The 23,426-nt window shown below is 26.0% G+C and overlaps 1 protein-coding gene and 1 non-coding gene across 2 annotated transcripts; one reads left to right on the forward strand and one right to left on the reverse strand.

The window, feature by feature from the left end:
- Positions 1-337: 337 nt before the first annotated feature.
- LOC127070330 (uncharacterized) lies at positions 338-7,425 on the forward strand. Its single transcript, XM_051008135.1, has 12 exons — positions 338-469; positions 2,969-3,025; positions 3,108-3,280; positions 3,351-3,901; positions 3,990-4,312; positions 4,387-4,589; positions 4,851-5,107; positions 5,171-5,364; positions 5,450-5,680; positions 5,770-6,029; positions 6,106-6,319; positions 6,401-7,425. The coding sequence occupies exons 1-12, from the start codon at positions 447-449 to the stop codon at positions 6,417-6,419; spliced, it is 2,505 nt and encodes an 834-aa protein (XP_050864092.1). The 5' UTR covers positions 338-446; the 3' UTR covers positions 6,420-7,425.
- Positions 7,426-20,231: 12,806 nt separating this feature from the next.
- Positions 20,232-20,303, reverse strand: Trnad-guc (transfer RNA aspartic acid (anticodon GUC)). Its single transcript has one exon. It is a non-coding gene; the product is annotated as a tRNA-Asp (tRNA).
- Positions 20,304-23,426: the final 3,123 nt, after the last annotated feature.

Genomic DNA, 23,426 nt, shown 5'->3' on the forward strand with positions numbered 1-23,426 from the left:
AAACTTCAAAGCGCTATTTTAATCGATAATGATAAAACAATTTAATATGTTTTCGTCATATAGCATCTTTGTCGGTATTGATCGTTTCTCAGCTGTCGGTAACTCTTTAATTTTCTTTTGTAATATTGTGTGGTTTCGGTAAAATTTACGGTTTCTATGTAAAAGCAAATATTTAATATAGAAAATAGATATATATTATTACTGCTATATTACCACCTGCCGACAAAAAAGTTTTCTTAAATATGTAACAGTTGGTAACTGTCCCTTTTAATCGGTTGGTAAGTGCTTTCCCATAGTTTAACCAATATTCATTTACCGTCGATAATGTGTTTATCATTTTTGCCGGTTTATGGAGTTTTAATTTCCATGACCATACTTTTCCCGCGAAATCTATTTTCAGTTATTGTGTGAATCGACATAATTTGGAAGTTATTGAGCAACGTCAAATGACAATTGTTAGAAACACAAGGTAAGAATTTTTATACAAACAATCTGTATTTTTTATATAATAATAAATAAAAGCTTAAAATTAATACAATATAATAATAATGAGCTATCAAATAAAATCTTTAATCATAAAAAAACATCTATGAAAAACGTAATTTTTAGAACCTTCATATTATAAAAATAAACATTAATATAAAAAAATTAGAATTTTATATGTTGGTATCAGAAATAATATATAGCTTATTTTATCATTATTCTTAAATTGATAAATCTTTACACATAATATAATCATAAAAAGAATACATTCAATTAGAAGTCTTGTTTGTGGATAAGATAATTAAACATAATCCAATTGACATTAAAACTGTCATATTGTATATATATTAAAATTATTTTCTATAACAATAAGATATTTTATGAAACTAGATTAAGGTCTATATTATGTGTGTGTATATTCAAATATAATGCAGCATATAATTTAGAAACTTGATTTTAAGGTTATTCAAAAGTGGATTTAAAAATGTGATAAAGTAAAATTATATTGTAGATTCGTATATTATATCAATCAAATTTATTTTGAAATTGTATATACAATGTGATGACTGAAAGTTTCATGGCTTTTACTTTATATTAAAATTTTTATATAAAAGACTAATAGTAATAGTCTATACAAAAATTGTTCACGTAAAGTTGTTAGCTTTTGATATCAATGACATTAGAAGTCACAACAATTGTAAACAATATAAAATAAATAGATGAATAACAGAAGTATTTTTTATAAGTTAATAGTTAAACAAGTTTCTTCGAAATGATGTAGTATATACATTAAACAGTTAGTATAACTATATATTATCTATTAGAATTAACTGTTTAGAAGTGTGATGTATATTTAATGTATTCGTTAAATATAGATCTGATCTCAATGAATATCTGATATCAATATGGCTACAAATATGAAGGTATATAAAATTATATACGTATACTATATATTCTGTAATATAACTAAGTGTCTCTTTTCTCTTCTAAACAAGATTTTATTTATTTCTTAGATTTCATTAAATATACCCGGTACTTGTTTTTCATAGCATATCTTTAAATTGTATATATGATAATAATATAATATATATAATGTAATAAGAAAGCAATTAATCACTTTTTAATATTATAGAATTTTTATACTAATTCCTTATATTATGTTTTAGATAATAAGACGAAAAGATTTTTAATAGTGAGATAAATACAATAAATAATTTAAATTACATTTAATAATAAAAAAAACGTTCTTCATGTTCTGCAAAAGTTGAGCGTTGAATTTCAATAAAATCAGTTCAACTGTTTCATTCATTTCTAATATAAAAATGCTTATAATTAAATATGTATCATTTTAAATAAATTCAGTTTGAAAATTTAAACAGCACTTGTTTCACTAAATCTAAACAAGAAAAACACATATATTGCATTAATATGTTGAATATTCTTAGGACATAACAGAATATAATATGAAATTTCATTGAACTTCGAGATAATTGATAATTAAGTTTTTACTTTGATAAATTTGATATTTAGCGATTTAATAAATTTGGTATCAGTGACGAGTGATACAAATTCAAAATCAATCCTTTTTTTTTAATTATCAAATTTAATGTTTGTTTAAAAGACGCGGGTAGGTTTAAAAAGCTCATAGATTTTTATAAATGTGTTTTTCTATTTCTACTTAAAACTAAATTCTTTCTCTCAACTTATATATTTACTTTTATATGTCATTTTTTTAGCTTTTTTTCATTTCTAATATTTTAAAATTACTACGACTAATATTTTGTAAATTCTTTTATCAATAATTTTTTCTCTCTTTGCGATCTTCGACTATTAAACCAATAATAAATATCAAAATTAACGATCTTTTAAATATTATTTTCTTTTGTTCTTTTACGACGCGACTGATTTCTATTTTGTGATTGTTGAGAATCGATTATACGATAGTTTTTCTTCTTTTGTTTCTTTTCTTGCGGTTATCGATTTATAAGTTTTTTCTTTATTATATTTTATTTGTCTGAGTTTTATATATACGCGATGGTTTATTGACTTTTGAATCACCTTTTTCAATTAAACCGATAAATGGATTAATTTTATTTAAATATAGATATTTTGTATAAAGAGTATCCCATTTAAATCAATTCTCGAATATTTGAGAATACAAAAAATTTGTGTTATAAACGAATATTTGCGCTGATACAAAAAAGATTTCTTCATTGTTAGTAGATATTTGAGAGGATTGATTTAAATGAGACATCTTGTATTATATTATATAGATATTGAATATAAATTAATCAAAAAATATACACATTTCAAGTGAGAGGACTAGGCGAACTAGCACTGCGTTAGTTACATTAATAAATAATACTGGTAAATATTATTGCTAATTATTATGTAATTAATGATCTTTTCTTTTTTTTTTTACAAAAGTTTGTATATCACATATCTAAATTTTCTGTTCTTTTGTTCTATATTACTGTACTTTCAGAAAGATGGAAGATATTTGGAATGAATTAAAAAAATTCTATGGAGTACAAGTAGCAACGTTAGTTAAATAATAGTTTTACTTAATCAAAAATTTAAAAATTTTCAAATTTCTTAATAATATCGCTTTTCTTTCAAATCAGGTATTGTAAAAGTAAGAACTTGATGCTTGAAAAAATAAAATGTGGTGCAATTAAATTGCATAATTGTGCGGATCTTATGGAGTGTTCAAGAATTCTCCAAGATGAAAAAGAACAACCCTTATTTTCTAATTTTTTGGCATCGCAGTTTTGTAATTTAAAACTGCCATCAAAAAGTAAGTATTAAAAGAATAAATTCTAGTATCATTAAAATTTCATTCTAATATAGTATTTTATTGTTTTCAGAAAAAACTTTAAGTGATGAAGAAAAGATCAAAGAAGAAAATAATCCTTATCTTAACAATATTAATTTGAAAGTTATATTAAGAGAAAAATCTAATTTCATATCAACTAAATCTGTTTCGAATAATTGTATCCTTGATACAGCTCTATCTGTTAAAGACATATATAATAATATAATTAAAATTAAAGTGAATAGATTGAATGACACAGAAGTTGACCAGAATTATTCTAATCAATTAATGTTTATTTTGAAAAATTTTCAAAAAAAGCATAAGAAATACTCATATAATGTTCATTTAAATAATATATTGGAAAAGAATAATGTAGGTAGATATCATGGCACATTAACACAATCATGGCAACAAATAGATGAAATTGAAATAGATATAAAAAAGATTAGTTATTTTTTTAATAATATTTTAATTAAAGTAGTGCCTTTGGAATTATTTGGTTCCTACAAAAACATACAAATTATTCACAAACTGATCTATAGCATTCTTAAGAGTGCAAGATTTCAGCCAATATATTTAAAATCATACATCAATAAATTAAATGTAAGCTTACTTCATTGTTTTAACTATATTAATTGTTTTAACCATGTTTAAAATACTCAGAAAACTATGTATATATTTTATGTTTCAGATTGAGAAAATTAAGTGGTTGAAATGTTATAAAGAAGAGTCAGTTAAGTGGCTCATTATCAGTAAACTAATTTATTGGTTCATTACCAAATATATTTTTTTAATTTTTAATAGAAATTTTTTTTTAACAGTACATCCTGCTGCCATTGGCAAAAGGTTATATATTAAAAATGGTAGATGGAAAACCATAAAGAAACATTTTGTCAAAGATAGAGTTAATAAAAAAGTTTTTATTAATGTATTTGAGAACAAATGGTTTTCTTCAAAAAGCGAGTTCAAGCTTTTTCTAAAACACTCTGGTTTGAGACCAATAGCAAAAACTAGGTATACTTGAATCGGTTATTTTTATTTGTGTGATTTCTGTATTTTACATCATTAAGTAAGTTTATTACTTGTAGTTATACTAGCAAAGAAGAAGATCATATGACTATGTTATTGAAATTCTTAAGGCAGCTATGTGTTACACATTATGGATTGGCATCGATGTCACAATTTCGAGATAAATATAAAGCTATTGTTTATAAAAGAAATAATTATAACTGCAATAAAATATGGCTAGTATCTTGTGACATAAATGATGCTTTTAGTTCTATACGATTGGGTACAATTATAATCTTCTAGCTATTATATATATTATAGCCTAAATGATTAATATAGCTATTATGAATAAAAAGACAAATAAAATTGAGCAATATAATAAATTTATTATAGAGAATTATCTAAAAAGACAATCCTAACATTTTTTTAACATAATTTATTATAGTGCCTGATTTTGTTTGTCATTATTCATAATGGCTACATTAATCGCTTAGTCCATAACATGTATACTGATTAAGCATATACTTATTAATCCATTTTTCAGATAAATTAAATAATATAATCAAACTTTTGTGCGAAAATCTTCCGAATAAACTGGGCCTTAAATGGATGGCACTTTTACCTGTTAAAAGTAAAACTGGAAATTTAAGATTTGAACAATATTTTGTTGATTTGTATGTAGCATTACCAATTGGAACAATTCATGCTCCTACGACTATAACTATGAGTAAAACGCATGTTACTTACGTAATGAAGCAAAATTTGTTAGATAATATTAACAAGTGCATATTTGGTCAAAAAGTATGTAATAACAAATCGTTCACATATGTAATGATACCACAATAATTTTTTTTTTTTTTTTAGATAGAAATAAAGAAAAAAAAATATTTATTAAATAAGGGTATTCTACAGGGTACAATTCTTTCAAATGTATTTTCTGATATATATTATAATTACATATATCATCAGCGATTGTCTGAATTTATGCAATCTGGCATGTTATTTCGATATGTAGATGATACATTGTATGTCAGTGAAAATAGAGAGTCTGCTGAGAAGTAAGATAAATTAAATATAGTTGATAATAATCTTAAAGTTGTTTGTATACGCGTCTAATATATTACGATTTATATATTTTTATAGATTTATGGAAACAATAAACGAAGGATTTCCTGAGTACAATTGCAGCTTCAAACAATCTAAAATACAGACTAATTTGCCTCATAAAACTAATTATACTACGAATGAAATAAAATTCTTAGGATATAAAATAAATTGTGATAGCTTGGAATCTTTGCCATATTTTAAAGATGCGCATCCTTCTCATTTGTTCACGCTTGCTATGAAAAATAAGAAATGCGAAGATGCTATTACGTAAGTACTGTTTACATCAGTTTTTAAAACATACTTAAAAGGTATTTCACAGTATTCGGATTAGTTATACTTGTTATAATTATTCATAGGATGTTCAAACAAAGAATTACTAATTACTCATATCTTAGATTATCAAAAATTATATTACATGATCCAACTAATTGTATACATCGTTTAAAAATTTTTGTGAAAAAAATATCTATCATGCAAGCATGGCGAGCTCTTATGTTTATACAAAAGCTATTTGGTGATACACATAAACTATACACAAATCATCAAAAGATTTTTCTTACTATTAAAATAAGTAATAGGAAAATTGTAAGAGCTGTTTTAAATCATTGTATAGAAGGTATGTTAAAAAATTCAACTACATTAGAATTAAAAATTCAAATTTTTAAGCTTATTTTGTATATTTTTATATTAAGTAGATATACAAAAGAAAATTAATTTTAATAAAGACAAAATGAGACAAAAAATTTTTATATCATTATGGACTGCATACAAACGAATATTTTCCAATGATAGAGTCATATATAAAATATTCGTCAATTTAATCAAAAAGGAAATGAAAAGTCGGCGGAAGTACATCAGAAAAAGAATCTACAGTCTGTCCCACAAGAACATGTCCGCAATATATCCGTAAATATCTATTTTTTTTTTTAAACTTTATATACATCAAATATATATCTAAAACACTAATATGTTCTTATTTAATAATAGGTCCAATTTCTCTCATTAGCTATTATTAGCTTGATATTATCTCAATATGCTTATTATCAATTTTTTGACATGATTATTTTAGATTTTTATACACAAGTAGTGATGTACGATGAATATAATCTATTAGAGTTCTTAATTTTAAAATATATTTCTCCTTAAGCTTGTATTTCATTCATACACTAAACTATTTTTCATACTCAACATTCATCTCTAAGAACTCTGTTCCCTTTTATAACATAAACAAATCTAAGAGAATTTTAGCAAACATATATTGAAAAAAAACTGTACATGTTTAAATTATCACAATCACTCTCTTGGTAGGTATCAGCTGTTGAAAATACTGGCAACATACTCTTATGGAACAGATTATAAGTAAATTTGTTAACATATCAGTAGATCCATTGATTACTTATCCATCAAAAGGATATCCATCAAAAATATATAATCTATAGTTATATATACTGTAATATAAATATATATATACATAAATATATATAGATATATAAATGTGTGTATCTTACATATTTGATACTAACCCAAAGAAATTTTCTTCAAAAATTACAAATCATTATTTTTGGCTTAAATAAATTGTTGAATTCATCACAAGACTCATTGACTGATAAACCAGTTAAGAATAAATATTTAGTTCCTAGAAAACTGTAACAATTAAAATTAATTTCTTTTTCTAGTAAAATCTACAATTACGTTATAATTAATAATAATTTTATTATTGTTTATCTTATTTAGAAATAATCTCAGTATTACTCTCATTCTGATCAGTCCAATATTATCTTTTAGTTTCATTGTCATAACGCAAGGAAATTTTTGGACAAAGTAGGTTTTGCTCCATTACAATTATTCATATCCATTCCATTCATTTATAGTTTATGTATATGGTATACTTAAATTATCAAAATGAAATACTACTTACATATATCATACTGAAATATATGTCTTCTCTTATGAATTTGTAATAGTTTAAATGTATACAATAATTTATCTTAATTTTTTTCAGATAAAATTTATTTAGTTACCCATGAACCATTGGTTACCCATTTATATTTTTTTAATAATTTTTTTAATTAAAAAAAATTTTACTTTAAATTAGTAGTAGTAGTACTAATAATAATAATAATAATAATAATAATAATAATAATAATAATAATAATAATAATAAGTGATCTTTCATGAAAAAGTAATTGAGATAAGAATTTCTTCATAAAAGATCACTTATTATTATTACTAATTTATATATTTATTAATATTAAATATATTATTTGATATTATTAAATTTTTAAAAGAGTAAAGAATTTAATACCCTTTTTCAGAAATCAATAAAATTTATCATAAAAATAAAAAAAGTAAAAAACTCTTCTTTTATATTGAAATTATGAACTTCAATAATCCCGATTCATATCAAACCAGTATAAATTATTACTAACAAAATGAAAATCTATACGATCAGGTATCTTGCTAAACATAATCTTACTTTCAAAGACACTGGTATTCATGTTGTAAAGAAAAATGATATTTGTGAGCTGATCATTTACAAAAATATCATCTAAATTAAATCAAAAAACCAATGTTAATCAATATATTTACTAATATAATTCATAATATATATGTTAAAGAATCATGTCAAAGCAATGATATATTTCATTATTTTACTTGTGCTCCTTTTATAATAGTAATCTGTAAAAGATAGTTTATGATATTAATCTATAAAAATACTTGCTTGCTATGCCTTCTTAATCACTAAAAATTAAAAAAATGTTTATTTTTATTTATTATTATTATTAATAAATTTATCTATACAGACATGATTGCTCATTAACTTGTAATTACATAGGAACAAACAGGACCAATCGGTATATATATGTTTACATTTTTCAACATGTGAACAATATTCAAAACAAGATTTAATGCTAGAAATCTATTTAAAGCAATAAATACATATGTAATATCTATATTAATATATTTATTCAAGACAATGAAATAGATAGAAACAAATCTATACAAAATCAATATATCTTCATGAGCAGAACTAACAAAATTCAGAAGAATACAATTAAATCATGCAAAGAAATACTAACAAAAAATATAAATGAAGGAGGTAGGGTATTCACAGATATACATTAACCATCTATAAGACAAATACAAACATTACGTAAATACTTCTACAACAAAAAAACATATTATACAAGGTAATAATAGAAGTAAACAAAGCATACATTCAATTTAGCAATAAGAAATCACATATATTATACACAAAACGAAATATATATACACAAAATAGATACATGAGATACATACTTGTAATTACATAAAAGCAAATTATTTTTGGAAACAAAAGGATTCACAATGGCAATACTAAAGTGATAGCGACAAAGAATTACTAAAAATACATAATTGATCCAATACCTCAATAAATGGGAGTTTTAAAAAATAAATATATAATAATAATAATAATGAACTTCGTGAGGGAGCAGGTTAGAATTCTTCTTCGGTATTCCCTGCCTATCATAAGAGGTGACAAAAAGGGAGCCCGTGAAAACGGAGAAAAAATTGCCTTGGAAAAGGATCACTACCTAAGGAGTATCAGGACATATCTATTAGGGTTAACGCTAAATATGACAACATGCATATTTACGTCGAGATGGCGTCATATGAGACGTAAGAGCGGACAATCTCATACCGGGTTACTTCAAGAAGAAATGGATACAGAAATAAGCAGGATTAAGCTGCAACCGTTAAATTGCTTCATCGAACTATGAACCGATGATTACAAAACCGAGCACGACACGACGACGTATGAAATGGTCAGATGCGATGAATAAGGATGTCATGCGTTGCTTACTTATTTTATATACTTTTAACAACATAGCTTGAATCAATATAACGGGCTAAAGAAATAACGATTCCAAACGCGGTATCCATAACTAATTATTGTTATAACTGTAAAAATGTGGAATAGAGACTAATAAACCAGAAATGTACAATTATCAAGAACAACAGATTTATCAGAAATACAGAAAATAAAAGAAGCGTAGCAAAAGGAATAGGCAACATATAAAGCAACACTATAACAAACTCACGCACACAGTCCAACAATACGAACTATTATACATACACAACCATATTAATAGATAGCATGCAACATATCACAAACCCAGAACAAATTGAGCAGCCAGAAAACATAGCAGTAAACTAACACAAGAAATAGAAAACGATATTAGAAAATGTAAAAATGAACAAATAACAGAATTCTGGGAAAACCTATGAAGTAAATCAGAACAAAACAACATAAAGTACAATGGATCATACAAGAAGAAAATGACTACAAAAGCATACCATACAAAAACAATATAACATCACAAATTCATAACCACATACAAACATTTTACAAGAGAAATCAATGAAATAATAGAAAACTCAAATAATACTTTCTTTTCTAGCAGTAGGCATATTATACGTTAAATCATACATACAGAATCCAGTCAATTACAGATCAATAACCTGCCTATCGATACTATACAAAATTATGATATCCGCAATAACACGAAAAATCGACTAACATCTCATAAACAAAAGAACGTAGTTACAAAAGAATAGAAAGGATGTAAGAAAAACATCTAGGAATATAAGGAACGGATAATAATTAATAATATTATATGAATTAAATAACAAAGCAACAAAGAAATCTATAATACATATAATACATATAGATTACAAGAAAGCATTCAACCGATACCATTCAGCTGGTTCATCAAAACACTATAAGTATACAAAATACATCCAAAGATAGCAAAATTCAGCACATTAATAAAAACATGGAGAATAACAATACAAATAAAAACACAAATAGAACAAATCAGTACAGACATAATAAAGATAAATGGAGATATCTTCCAAGGAGATTCATTCAGCGCCTTATGGTCCTACATATGATTAAATGCATTATGCAATGCATTAACACTAAACATACCAAGCCCAGTCATTTGACAGATTTACGATTTCATCTTGGATTTATACATATATGTTATTTTTTCCGATCATTATTAATTATCTGTAACTATCTGTAAAGTCTTAGATTTTCTTCTTAATCAATTTCTCACTTTTGGCTTTTCTTTCTTTCGTTTCTTCTGAGAAAATTTTATCACCCCCTATTCTTACCATAGCCGGTCATTTGACCGCTGTACAAATTTTTTATCATTTTCTAAATTTTTCTACTTGGGATCTTATCTTTGGACTTAAGTATTACATATACTATAAATAGTTGCATACATCTTAACATGATTTTGCTCTAATTTTACATATAATGAACAGATTTATTGAGAATAATCAAAATAATTACAAGCCCGATATGACTCTGACTGTTGATGAGCAACTATTTCTTACAAAAGTAAGATGTAAATTTACACATTACATAGTATATATAAGTAAACCTGATAAATTTGGCATCAAATTTTGATTAGCATTGAATGCCAACAGTAAATATATTATAAAAAGTTTTCCATATTTGAGAAAAAAATCCTGACAGTCGTCAATACCACTCGGTGAATTTGTTGTCCTCAAAATTGTTGTCCTAAAATTGAACTGTTTACTAGATATTGCAGAAATATTACAATGGACAGCTTTTTCACGAGCACATCACTGACGACAAAATTATTAGCAAAACGAACAATATTATTTGGAACTAGTCATTCGGAGTAATAGAAGAGAATTGTTTCAGCTAGCAAAATTAGTAAAAGACAAATTGGAACATTTTTCAACAGTACTTTACAAAACAAATAATTGTACTCTAACAATTTATAAATCAAGACCAGTCAAAAAAGTTATAATACTAAGTTCAAAGTATAAAAGAATAAAAATCGATAACGACTGAAAGCAAATACCTGAAACAGTTGCATATTATAACAAAACCAAATTCGGCGTTGATGTTACCGATCAAATGGCAAAAAATTACAGCGTTAAATCAAAATCTTACAGATAGCTTGTACAAAGTTTCTTTCAAATTACTTGATTTGGCTGATATAAATGCATAGATTCTTTATACAGAAACAAGTGGATAAAATATATATAGACAACAATTTCTAGTACAAATAGCAGAAGAACTAGTCGAAGAATATCACGAATTTCTCCAAGAAGAAAAAGAAAACTTACAAGAAATATCAAGTGGCCAAGGCAATATTTCGCATTCGTGAAAAACATGCCAGATACGATTATGCAAAGAAAACAAAACAATCAAATCTTGTATAAATAGTAAAAAATATGTTTGCGGTAAATGTATGAAGGAGAATCTTATCATTTGTAAAAAATGTCACTAAATAAATTAAAATCATCATTCATTTACTTCTAAGTAAAGTAAACACTGTCACTATGATCTCTTATTTGTGTTATGTATAATATATATAAAAACGAAAATGTATGAGTGGTTATTTTATTATTATTTAAAAGTTACGTTGTAAACATTACGTTTTACAATAAATTGATAATTCCAGCCGAGATTTATTACATAAATTATTATACATACATAATTTATTATACATACATAATATACATACATAATTTATTACATAAAATTTATACAGCGGTTAAGTGACCGGTTTTAATAAGAATCAGTATAGCGAAATGCCGCTATGTTTAGTGTTAAACAAAACTACATAGATATTTATTACATAGTTACTTAATATGATCTGCAATAAAACATAAAATCGTTTGATTAAAGTTTCATTAACTCCTATTGTTATAGTAGATGTAGTTCAGTTTTAGATCAAAATATCCTGAAACTAAAAATTATTTTCGTATAAATAATTTAATACTTTTTTATAGGAAATAATGAATTGGAGCAAATAGTTTATTTAAAAATATATGATTTTATGTAAAAAAACAAATTTGATCTTCATACGACTTCTCTGCATCAGCTTAAAAAAAATTTATTTTAACTAATAATAAACTTCTTCTAAACCATATAACATTCGTTTGAAAATTTATTTATATCTATCACAATTCTCGAAAAAATACGCTAAAAACTAATAGCGTGATTATCCTGCATCATAAAAAATGATCGTACGATCAAGATGGCATTTAGTGATAGCAAATTTTTTAAAATACTGTAAAATTAAAGTATCAACTACAAGTCTAAACAAAAATTTTCGCGTGATATTATGGAACTTTTAGCCTATATATTTAATAGTTAAAGTTTTGCTCTTTTGCTCTTTATAAATAATGTTACAATAGTATTACAAAATCGTTAACTATCTTAGATGTGCTAGTATTAATAAACATTGTTCTTGTACTCAAGAACAGTGTCCATTTTGTAGAATTGGAATTGATGTACTTTGAACAAAGTTATGAATATTTGAAGCAAGTGTATCTTTCTTCTCATACAGATGCAAGTGTTGCTTGAATGAAAGTCATTGAATGCATTGAATTGCCATTGAATGCTTTAATTATCTATCCATGTATATACAATCCAAAGATCCAAAAATCAAAATTTAAAACTACTTTTGAATGAGGTAAATCATAGGATAAATCACAATTTTCAGAAAGTTACGGAAATCATAATGCGTGACCCCACGACGATCGTTCATAACAAAAAACGGTTCTAAAAGAAAATGACAATAGAATATAAAGTTGACGAAGTCTCTGAAAAAATCCTATAATTTTGGATGGAAGAACCTGTGTGAACCTGTTGATCATGGTTTAATGAAAGTACCATTTATCCTTGCTGGTATTAACCAAGACGACACAAAATACACACATGTCATAAGTAAATCCAACGCTAAGCATATTTGCAAAGTGCTTGATGTTATAACAAACTCACTGGCACCGCAAAAATACGAAATCAAATAGTAGAGCGGTTCACTAACTCTACAAAGGAAAAGCGAAGGTGGTTGTCAGAAAGAAAGGAAACAGGAGATTGTACACCCTTTCAATCCCTGATATATTTTAAAGCCCTGGCAAACCCATAAAAGATCTACTGCGTACAATTTGGATCAATAGATTACCTGCGTAAATACAAATAGTGATAACGACAATGTACGATCCATTATTGAACATCGCAACTGATATATCGTTGACAGAATTAATGATCTTTCTTCAATATGGTAACATATGAATTCAAATATATGACATTTGAAGTGTGAAACGCTGCACAAAAATTTTAATTGATTATGATGAAAGAGAAAAGATTACATGATAACAATGTTAGGGTAGCAAAAATCGGTAAAGAGAACATTTGTAAACCAACAATAGGATTCGAATATTTGCACGATAACAGAGTAAAAGTAATTAACTTTGCAACCATCAAAAATATGTATTTTAGACACAAAAATATCCATAAACAAATTTGAATTTCGATGGAAATATGCGTAACCAAATGGATCACGTTCTTGTAGATAAACGGCATCATAGGAGGCGACTTGCGATTTAGATCACTTTTTTGTAATTACTAAAATCAGGGAACGTTTTCTGATAAACTAAACGATCGATTGGAACTAAACGTTTAAATAAGAAAAGTTTTATCGAAGGAGAAAACGAAATAAAATAAACGGTCAAAGTAACGAATAGATTTGCAATTTTAGAGGAAATAGATGAATCGGATAATAACACGGTTGACAAACAATGAAAAAAAATACGAGACGCAATAGTAAAATTGGCAGAAACTATGCTTGCTTTTTGTAAAAACAAAACGTGGTTTGACGAATAATATGTAAAAATTTCTAAAGTATGAAACGAAGCACCTATCATATGGCTGATTCAAAATACGGATGAAACTTAGGATCAGTTTCTTAATATTAGACAAGCAGCTCATGATAAGTTTAAAAATAAAAAGCATCAATATCTAAAAAATTAAGAAAAATTAAGTAAAATTGAAGAAATAGATGAAAATTGTAACGTTCATAATAGGGATAAATAATTTTTAAAAAATTAGGACGAAAATGATGAAAAATGAGAACAATAATCTAATTACGAACTCATGGAGAGTACTAAACACTTGGAAAAATTATTTTAAACGGTTATCGAATATTGCATTTGAAAACAATCGGGAAATAGATCTTGAGTTTTACATGGTTAAAATTATGATTAACGAACTGACGATTTCAGAAGTAAAAAGTGCAATTAAAAGATTAAAGAATTACAAAACACCGGGTATTGAGTTAATTCCGGCATAATTCATTAAATGAGGAGATTAATAGAAGAAATTCATAAATTAACTAACAATTTGAAATAAAGAAATATTGCCAGAATAATGGAGATTCAATTATAATCTCGGTTTTCAAAAAAGGAGACAAAATAAATTGCAATAATTATCGAAACATCTTACCTCGGAACATCTACTTACCGTGTTATAAAATTTTATCGAATATTTTATTAAGGAGGTATATATATAGATAAGATAATCGGAGACCATCAATGCGGTTTTAGAAGAAATAGATCGAATGCAGATCAAATCTTTATTATTCGACAAATTTTGAAGAATAAATGGGAATTTGATCAATCGGTACATCAACATTCATTAACTTCAAAAAAGCGTATGACTTGATAGAACAGGAGAGAACGTTTGAAATTTTGATTAGACTGAAGATACCTAAAAAATTAACTTAATTCAGTTCAAGTTTGTTTAAAAGATACTAAAGATACAGTAAAGATAAGTAACCAAATGTCGGAAATTTTTAATATTCATAACCAATTAAAGCAGGGCGATGTATTGTCACCTCTATTATTCAATTTAGTATTAAGATATGTTATTAAAAAAATGCAGGAAAGTGAAGGTGGTCTACGGTTGAATGGCATAACACAACTGTTAACATATGTGAATGATATTGCTTTACTAGGGAATAATAAAGAAATATTAATTAATAACACTAAAACATTATTAGATAAAACGAAAGAACTCGATTTGTAAATAAGCATTGAAAAAACTAAATATATGGTCACTATAGATAGAATACCAGAATGTTTAAAATAACGGAAATTTAGTCTTTTATAATAAAATTTTTTAACGGGTGAGCAATTATAGGTATTTAGGATTGATTCTAAATCATACTAGTGAAATAAAAGAAGGGCTTAAGAAAAGAATTAATTTGAGAAATGTGTGCTTTTATTCGGTTAATAAATTATTCGGTTTGCAGGTGTTATCTGAACGCTTAAAAATTAGAATTTACAGATTATTTTATCGGTAATCCTTTACGGATGTGAAGTGTGCTTACTTTTGTTACAAGACGAGAAAAAATTTAGGATATTCGAAAATAAGATATTTCGAAAAATCATCGATATAAAATGCGATGAGGAAAAGGACGAATGGAGAAAATTACATAACGTAGAATTACGTAGAATTATATTAATTAATTATACAATAGTTCGAATATTATTAACCTCATAAAATTGCGTTGATTAAGATGGGCAGGTCATGTGACGCGTATGGATGAAGATCGAACTGCATATAAAATATTAATTAGTAAATTCAATGGATAAAGACCATTGAGTAGACCAAGAGGGAAGATAGTATTAAAATGTATCTTAACGAAATGAGATACGACAGTCGCAAATTGAGGAATTTTGTTCAAGGATGGGAACATTAATGGGATTTATTATTTACAGCTTTCAAGTCCCTAACACCATCTAAAAAAAAATGGATGGAAGAGGTCTAGATTGATGGATGAAATATTCTAAGGGGTCTAAATCATTCTGCCAACTCAAGAGGTCTAGGTTGTTTATTGTAGTTCCTTTTCCGCATTAACGCAGTTGTCTTATATCAACAGCAACGTATCATCATATCTTTTGGATTGTTTAAGGTCAAGATGATGACACGTTGCGCAATCCTCTCAAAGGTTAATGAATTCATTTCACAAAGTAGTAATCAAAGTGATAACCGAAGTAATAATCCAAGAATAATAATCGACAAGATGGCCTGTGCAGCCATTTATATAGGGAACGTCGACCAATTAGTGAAGAGCGGCTTGCCGTCTTCATTCCGTTTACTGTCATTGGTCCCTAGTAACTCCAATCCTGGCTCGCGGCAGAGACGACCAATAGAATCTCGTTCGTTACGGCGCTGCGCTGCTGCCGACTGTAGATGTGTGGAGCGTTGCGAGCTGATAGTGGGAGTGAATCTTCGTGGACTTGCCTTATTGGTCGATTTGATGTGCCTACCTCGATAGTGCTGTTTATCTCATGCATATGTGATGCTCTTCGTCCTCGCATTGGCGTGGCTAAGGTCATAACGCTCCCATCTATGACTATATTGTTCATAATATTAGTGTGTTAATATTTATATTAATTTAGTATTGGCATATATGTATTTTATAATATAATTATAAAAATAAATTTAAATATACGGGATACATACATACATACATACATATATATACATATATATACATATACATATATATATATATATATATATATATATATATATATTAGAGTATATGTATTAATGAATAAAGATGTGTGAATAAATCATTATGATTTTATATAAGCTAGATTTCTGTTTTAATTCCAACTTAATATAGTATACAAAAATGAGATACCGTTTATTTGTAACAATGTAGAGAAAAAAAAGATTTAGAGTCGCGATTGTAGTTTTATTTTATAGTTTTATTTTATATGTAGTTTTATTTTATATATTCGGCACCCGTAAAGTAACACCTGGTTCAGTTATGTGAATGTGAAATTTAGACCTATCATCGTAAGACTATCGCCATTGCCTAACAATGAACGATAGATTCATCAGATGATCAGAGGCTGTGCCAATATCTGATACATCAACGAACGCGATCAGAATTGCATTTTATTCTACTTGGATAGTAATTCGAAGTAAAAATGAGCCTACGCACAAAATTTTGAAAATAAAGTCTACACTTTTCCAAGCGCTACTTGCTGGATTGTAAAAGAATCCATACGAGTGCCTACTACCTGGCTTCCGATGGAATGAGTGAGTTTTGGCATCGTTTGCCAAAGCCAGCAATACGATTTTGGGGAAACGTAAAATGGATAAAAATATTATTTATCATCCTATTGGAATTATGCGTCAACCTCAAAGAAGAAATAAAGACCATGATTGCAAAACTCAATTATAGAACTCCATTGGAACATACTAGGAAAATTTTGATTCATCTTTATCATTAAAGCAATCTACTACTCTTAATAATTAAAAAAATTTCGTATAAGATTTAAATCACAATCGATGATGATTAAAATTCCTTTTTACTTCTTTTTTTTTTATATTTGTTTCATTTTATCTTCATTTCATTTTGACTTCAAGAATTTTTCCACATGTTATTAATATTTACATATGAATATAAAATAAATATAGAAATTATGTATGCATGATGCGTTTTATATAAATGTTATTACAATTATCACAATATATAATAATCAAATCCAATCAATAATTTCAAGATAGAAGAGATCAGAATCTTCTTCTAACTTCTGCTTCTTGCCATTCTGAGCCCATCTGAATAATTACATGGCTGCATGGAGTCTCTGAGGTCGATCCAGAGTTAGACAAAGTTAGTTGTACAATGCTTCTTCAATAATATGAACTTCTTTCATATAAATTTTATTCACTATTTTAGTCTTAGACTACTTGGCATTCCATATGTTTGCATCTTCAACTTTCTCTATCACAACTTTAAATAATATTGCCAAGAAAGTACTTTCCTCCCAAGAAAGTTCTTTAAAATAACGATCCATTATTCCAGCCAAATTAAAACTATATTGAAGCTTTTTTTGGTCGTATTGATTTTTGAAAAACTAAATTATACTATCTCAAAATCTCTTATTACTACGTATAACGATTCTATCTCATACCATTGAAGAGATGTAATTATACAAACTCGATCTAACAATTTGATTATATTAACATTGCAGTGTTAAGAAATTTTATTCTGATGGACTGGACTTAAAGCAAGAACAAATTCATGTACAAGAATTATACAGATATTTGATATAGTATTATTACTTTTTCTCAATGCAAATTCACACTATTCTAAGCACTAATTACAGAGCGTTGAGAATGGTTTGTCCATAACCTAAAGGCAGCAATGTTTTTTTGTATTGATTTTTGATAAATAAATTTCTCATTTGATTACAGTTCTTAGTTACAAATCGTAAAATAGTTAAGACTACAAAGAAAGTCGTTCTTATTAAGGCTTTCTTTCTTGGTGTTGTAGCATTAGTGACGTCAATGAGATCTATTGTGTCATGGACATACTTCTGAAATTCTATTGTATTCACCACAGTAATATATTTCTTACTCAAAAGTTTAACTACAGAAATATTAATTTTACGGAAATATTAATTCTTGTAAATAAATTAATGGCACTCGGAGAAAAATATTTTAGTAGCAGCAATGTTACTTAGCAGTATACCGAAGTCTTACAATGCGCTCATTACCAGTTTAAAAAGCAATTTCGTATAGGAATTTACGTTATTAAATTTGAAAAATAAATTGATTGATAAATTCAAAAGAATAAAAGTAATGAGTGATAAAAATGAAGCAACTTTGAAGATAGTTATTAAAAGATAAAATGTATAACAGGATAAATGGACATATTTTTTCTGTAAAAGTCAAGGCATTTTAACATGGTTTGCAAGAAATATCAGGCATGGAATGTGAAACAAAGAAAATCCAATAAAATTACGGATGTATCTAAAGAAAATAATGAAGAGGAATTTTCATGGTAACATCATGCAAGAAATATTCATTCTCTATAAAGAAGATAAAAGATGCCAAGAGAAATTCAAACACATGGAATACCACATTTTTCTATTTTTTTATTTATTATTTTATGCTATTGGATCTATAATAATTCAAATATAGGATAAATTTTGATACATTCATTTTAATATATCTATAGATATATTACAGAAGTAGTATTGAAAACTATATAGACTTTTTCTTCTTAGATTGTGGTGGATCTATAATTATTAAAGGCTATCAATAATTATATTTATAAAAAATAAAAATGATTATACATATAAAAATATAAAAAGGGAAAGAAATTGTTTTCCAACACGCTAGTGGAGAATTAAATTCCGATCTCCCGCATGATAGACGAAGATACTAAACACTTTTTTTATTCAATATGTTTATTTACTGTCAGTTACAAAAAGTATTTTACAATAATCCACAGAAATGATAAAAAAAGATTACAGATAAAACCAAAATAATAACTTAGTCTAATGGCTTCGAAGTAAGCGCTCGTAGATTTAGAACTACAGGAATTAAATAACTGCACTTATTTTTACGATTTATATTTAAATACTAAGATTAGTTATATTTGGCATTATAGTTAATCATAGCAAAGTACTAATGTATTAGCAAGTTTTTGTTTTTAGATATGATTTTTAGTTTTTATATATGAACTCTATACATACTTATATAATATATACTATATAATATATAATATATACTATATTATATAATATATAATATATATTTATTAATATGCACTTACGAATACTTATATATATATATATATATATATACTTACGAATCTATATACATACACTCATCCGCACATACATATTTTCAATCCATGTATTTATACATCATGCATAAATGCGCAAATAATATAGGCATAATTATGCTTGCACATATTTACAAGCTTACATATATATATATATATATATATATATATATATATATATATATATATATATAATTATATGCTCATATACAAATATACCTATGTACACATTCACATACGTTTATATACATACATTTAGGTAAATTTATATATGTATTTATTTAAAAATAAAATGGAAACAAAAAAAATATGAAAAAAAACGAACACGAAAATACAAAAAAAATGACCTGCTCCCCGGCGGGGAATCGAACCCCGGTCTCCCGCGTGACAGGCGGGGATACTAACCACTATACTACCGAGGATAGGAATGATATCTCGTTGTCATTTTTAGTATATAATCATATCAAATATTTGTTTTTAGTTATAAATAATATAAAGTAGTATACAATATTAGTTTTTTTTTGTTTCTACAATGTTATTTCATGTATGTAGAAATGATAATTCTGTTTTATTTGCTTACTCAAATAAGAAGTAGTATTTTTTATCTGTTTATAGAATTATTTTTGATGGTATATTATAGGAAGATTATTTTAATTTTGGATACATTCTTTTTTATCTAAGTAAATAAATAATTCAGGCGGGATATAAACCATGGGTTGCGTTGTTTCAAAATATTGCGAATACTAAACTATAAATAAAGTTATTTGAATTTACTTTATGTACATATATAGGAGCTGAATGATTTTGAATTAATTTAAAAATGAATAAATCTAAGCGTATCATCTTTATTTCTTCGTACAGTTTGTGTGTATTAATGTATTTATGTGTCATTCTAATGATCTATATATACTTAAGCATTTTCTGAGACGGAGATTTCCATTCAAAAGATCTGATTTTTTTCATAATTCCAGCACTGATGTTAAATGAAATTATACATCTATAAGTTATGATAGATCTTATTAATAATTTATAGAATAATAATTTTATTGCTTTACTTAGATTTTTTTAATAGAATAATTTTTACCTTTTTGCATTTTATCTAGTTGTATACTTACATGTATATTGTAGTTCAATTTAAAATCTAAATATATATCCACATAAATAACGAGCAGTCTTTTTATGTGGAATGTTTTTTTATGGGGCATCGCTATCGGGAATACTAAATTTTTTCGAGTTCATTTTGATATCTACGTTTGCATTTGATATTTTACATGTGTATGATTTGAATAGTATTTATTTGTATTGATCTTAATTTTCTAAGTATAGAAATAACTCATGAAAATACTTTGAAGCTCTTTTTTATGACGCTCAATTTATTTATTTATTTATTTTTTTTTCATATATTAATAAGTTATATGTAAAGTTTTTCACGTAACTATTGTTTCCACTATTCTAATCGTACATTTTTAATAAATCATTAATAAACTTGCTAAACAGAATGATAAATTCGGAATTAACCATTCGTTATTCCAAACCATTATAGATCTGGAAAAGTTTTATGGATTTTATTTGATACTGCATTACGTCGAAAATTTTATTTTGTAGCATGTTATATATCATCTTTACAAGATGTTTCGGAAAATCTTTTTTTTATAATTTAATTCGTTAATATAATATAATTCGTCTAACTATATTGTATTAAATGCCTATTCAAGATCTATAAATATCGCACCTACATATTTATTATCCTTTCTTGTCATATTTATTACCTTCATATTTATTATCCTTTTTCTCAACATATTTTTAATGTAAATTTTAAAATTGCGACTGGAGCGCTTTAATCTAAAACTGAATTGGTGATGTAGAATAATGTCATATTTCGAGCTGTGAAAAAATATTGCATTATTTATAGTGATCTCGAACACTTTGTTTGAATAATTTGGCAGCAAACTTACAGAACTTAACTGGTTAAATCACTTCTATCTTTTTTCTTCTTTTTAATTATTATTGTTTCTATCATTATCCATATAACATACAATTTAATTGTTGAATATAATAGTATAAAAGTAAATATACAATGGCGGTATTTGCTTCAGGAATATATTTAGGACTTCATAAAAACTTAAGGATCTTTTATTGTTTAATTTTTTTAGTATGAGTAGAATTCAGCGATTGATATAATGTAGTCTTACGGTACAAATAATTTATTAGAGTTATTGACTTTATTACACTTATTTACTTCTATCTCATTTTTTAATTAATCTATTTTCTGTTTAATAATGTTAACGTGTTGTTTTCTGTACATTTCGTTATTTTGCATATAAACTATTTTGAAATGAACGCCTAAGAATTTGTAAATTATCATCTATATTTGAAATTGTGTAACTGTTATTTGCCATTAAACTTGTATCATTAAATACCCATTAACATAACATAATTTAATGGTTTAATCTAAAATTCCGCTCTTTTGAAAAAGCATTATTTTCTTTGAAAAATAAAACGTGTTAAAAAATGATGTTCTTTCGAGATTAATTTATGCACAAATATACAGTTTTCAAAAATTTTGAAAAAGCAGGATCCTAGATTGAACTTTCATCTTTAAAATGAGATCTTACTCATCAAAATCCGTCAAGAATCACGCCTATTCTTATTCTTGATATAAATGTTATTTTCGACATTTTTTGCGAAAAAAAAAAGTTTTATACAGTGACGTCCCACAAAATCTGCGGTAAAAAAGAAGCTCCTACTCCCACTATTAATTTTTATATACACTCATGGATTACTTTTCTTATAATTGTCTACTTGTCAGTATATAAACTGATGATGCTGAGATTTTCTGAACTATTCTAAATTCAAAGAAATACGTTTAACAATACTCACACGGAAAAGCTACGATATCCCACTCGGGCATTTTAATAAGCTTTGAATAGATGATTCTATGGCAAAAATGAAGAAATGTGATGTTGTTTATGTTAATAGGTCTAAGTTTTTAAGATATTGTTAAGTTTTAGAAAAATTTGTAATTTCTTTTATATTTTATAGATTAGAAACATAGAAATTTTACAAACAATGTATAGCACATTGACAAGCATTTAAATTAATAATTTAGGAATTGAGATTGAATAATTCCATCGGTATTTTTTTTATTATATCGATGCAAACAAAAATAATCGATTAATTTATTCTTTTTTTTATTTAATAGTTTAGTAAAATGTTACTATCCTATTTCTTATATTTATTTCCTTCATGGATGGTTGACATGAATTTCGCGATAATCTGTGCTAGTTAGGACACAACAGCGATACAATTTTGTTTCGTGTCAAATGCATGTAAGGTACACACATTTGCTGATTATTTTGTCAAAAATTAGTGAACATACAAATATACATTATATATTATTTTATATTATTATTACTAATAGGTGAAATAATATGCATGAATTAGCCGTATAGATTCTACCTCATAGATAGTGTGGAAATGAATTTATGTTTTAATTTATATTAAAATAATAATATTATTGTTTAATTAATAATGGAATATATAAC

The sequence above is a fragment of the Vespula vulgaris genome, chromosome 18 (assembly GCF_905475345.1).
Source record: "Vespula vulgaris chromosome 18, iyVesVulg1.1, whole genome shotgun sequence".
NCBI lineage: Eukaryota > Metazoa > Arthropoda > Insecta > Hymenoptera > Vespidae > Vespula > Vespula vulgaris.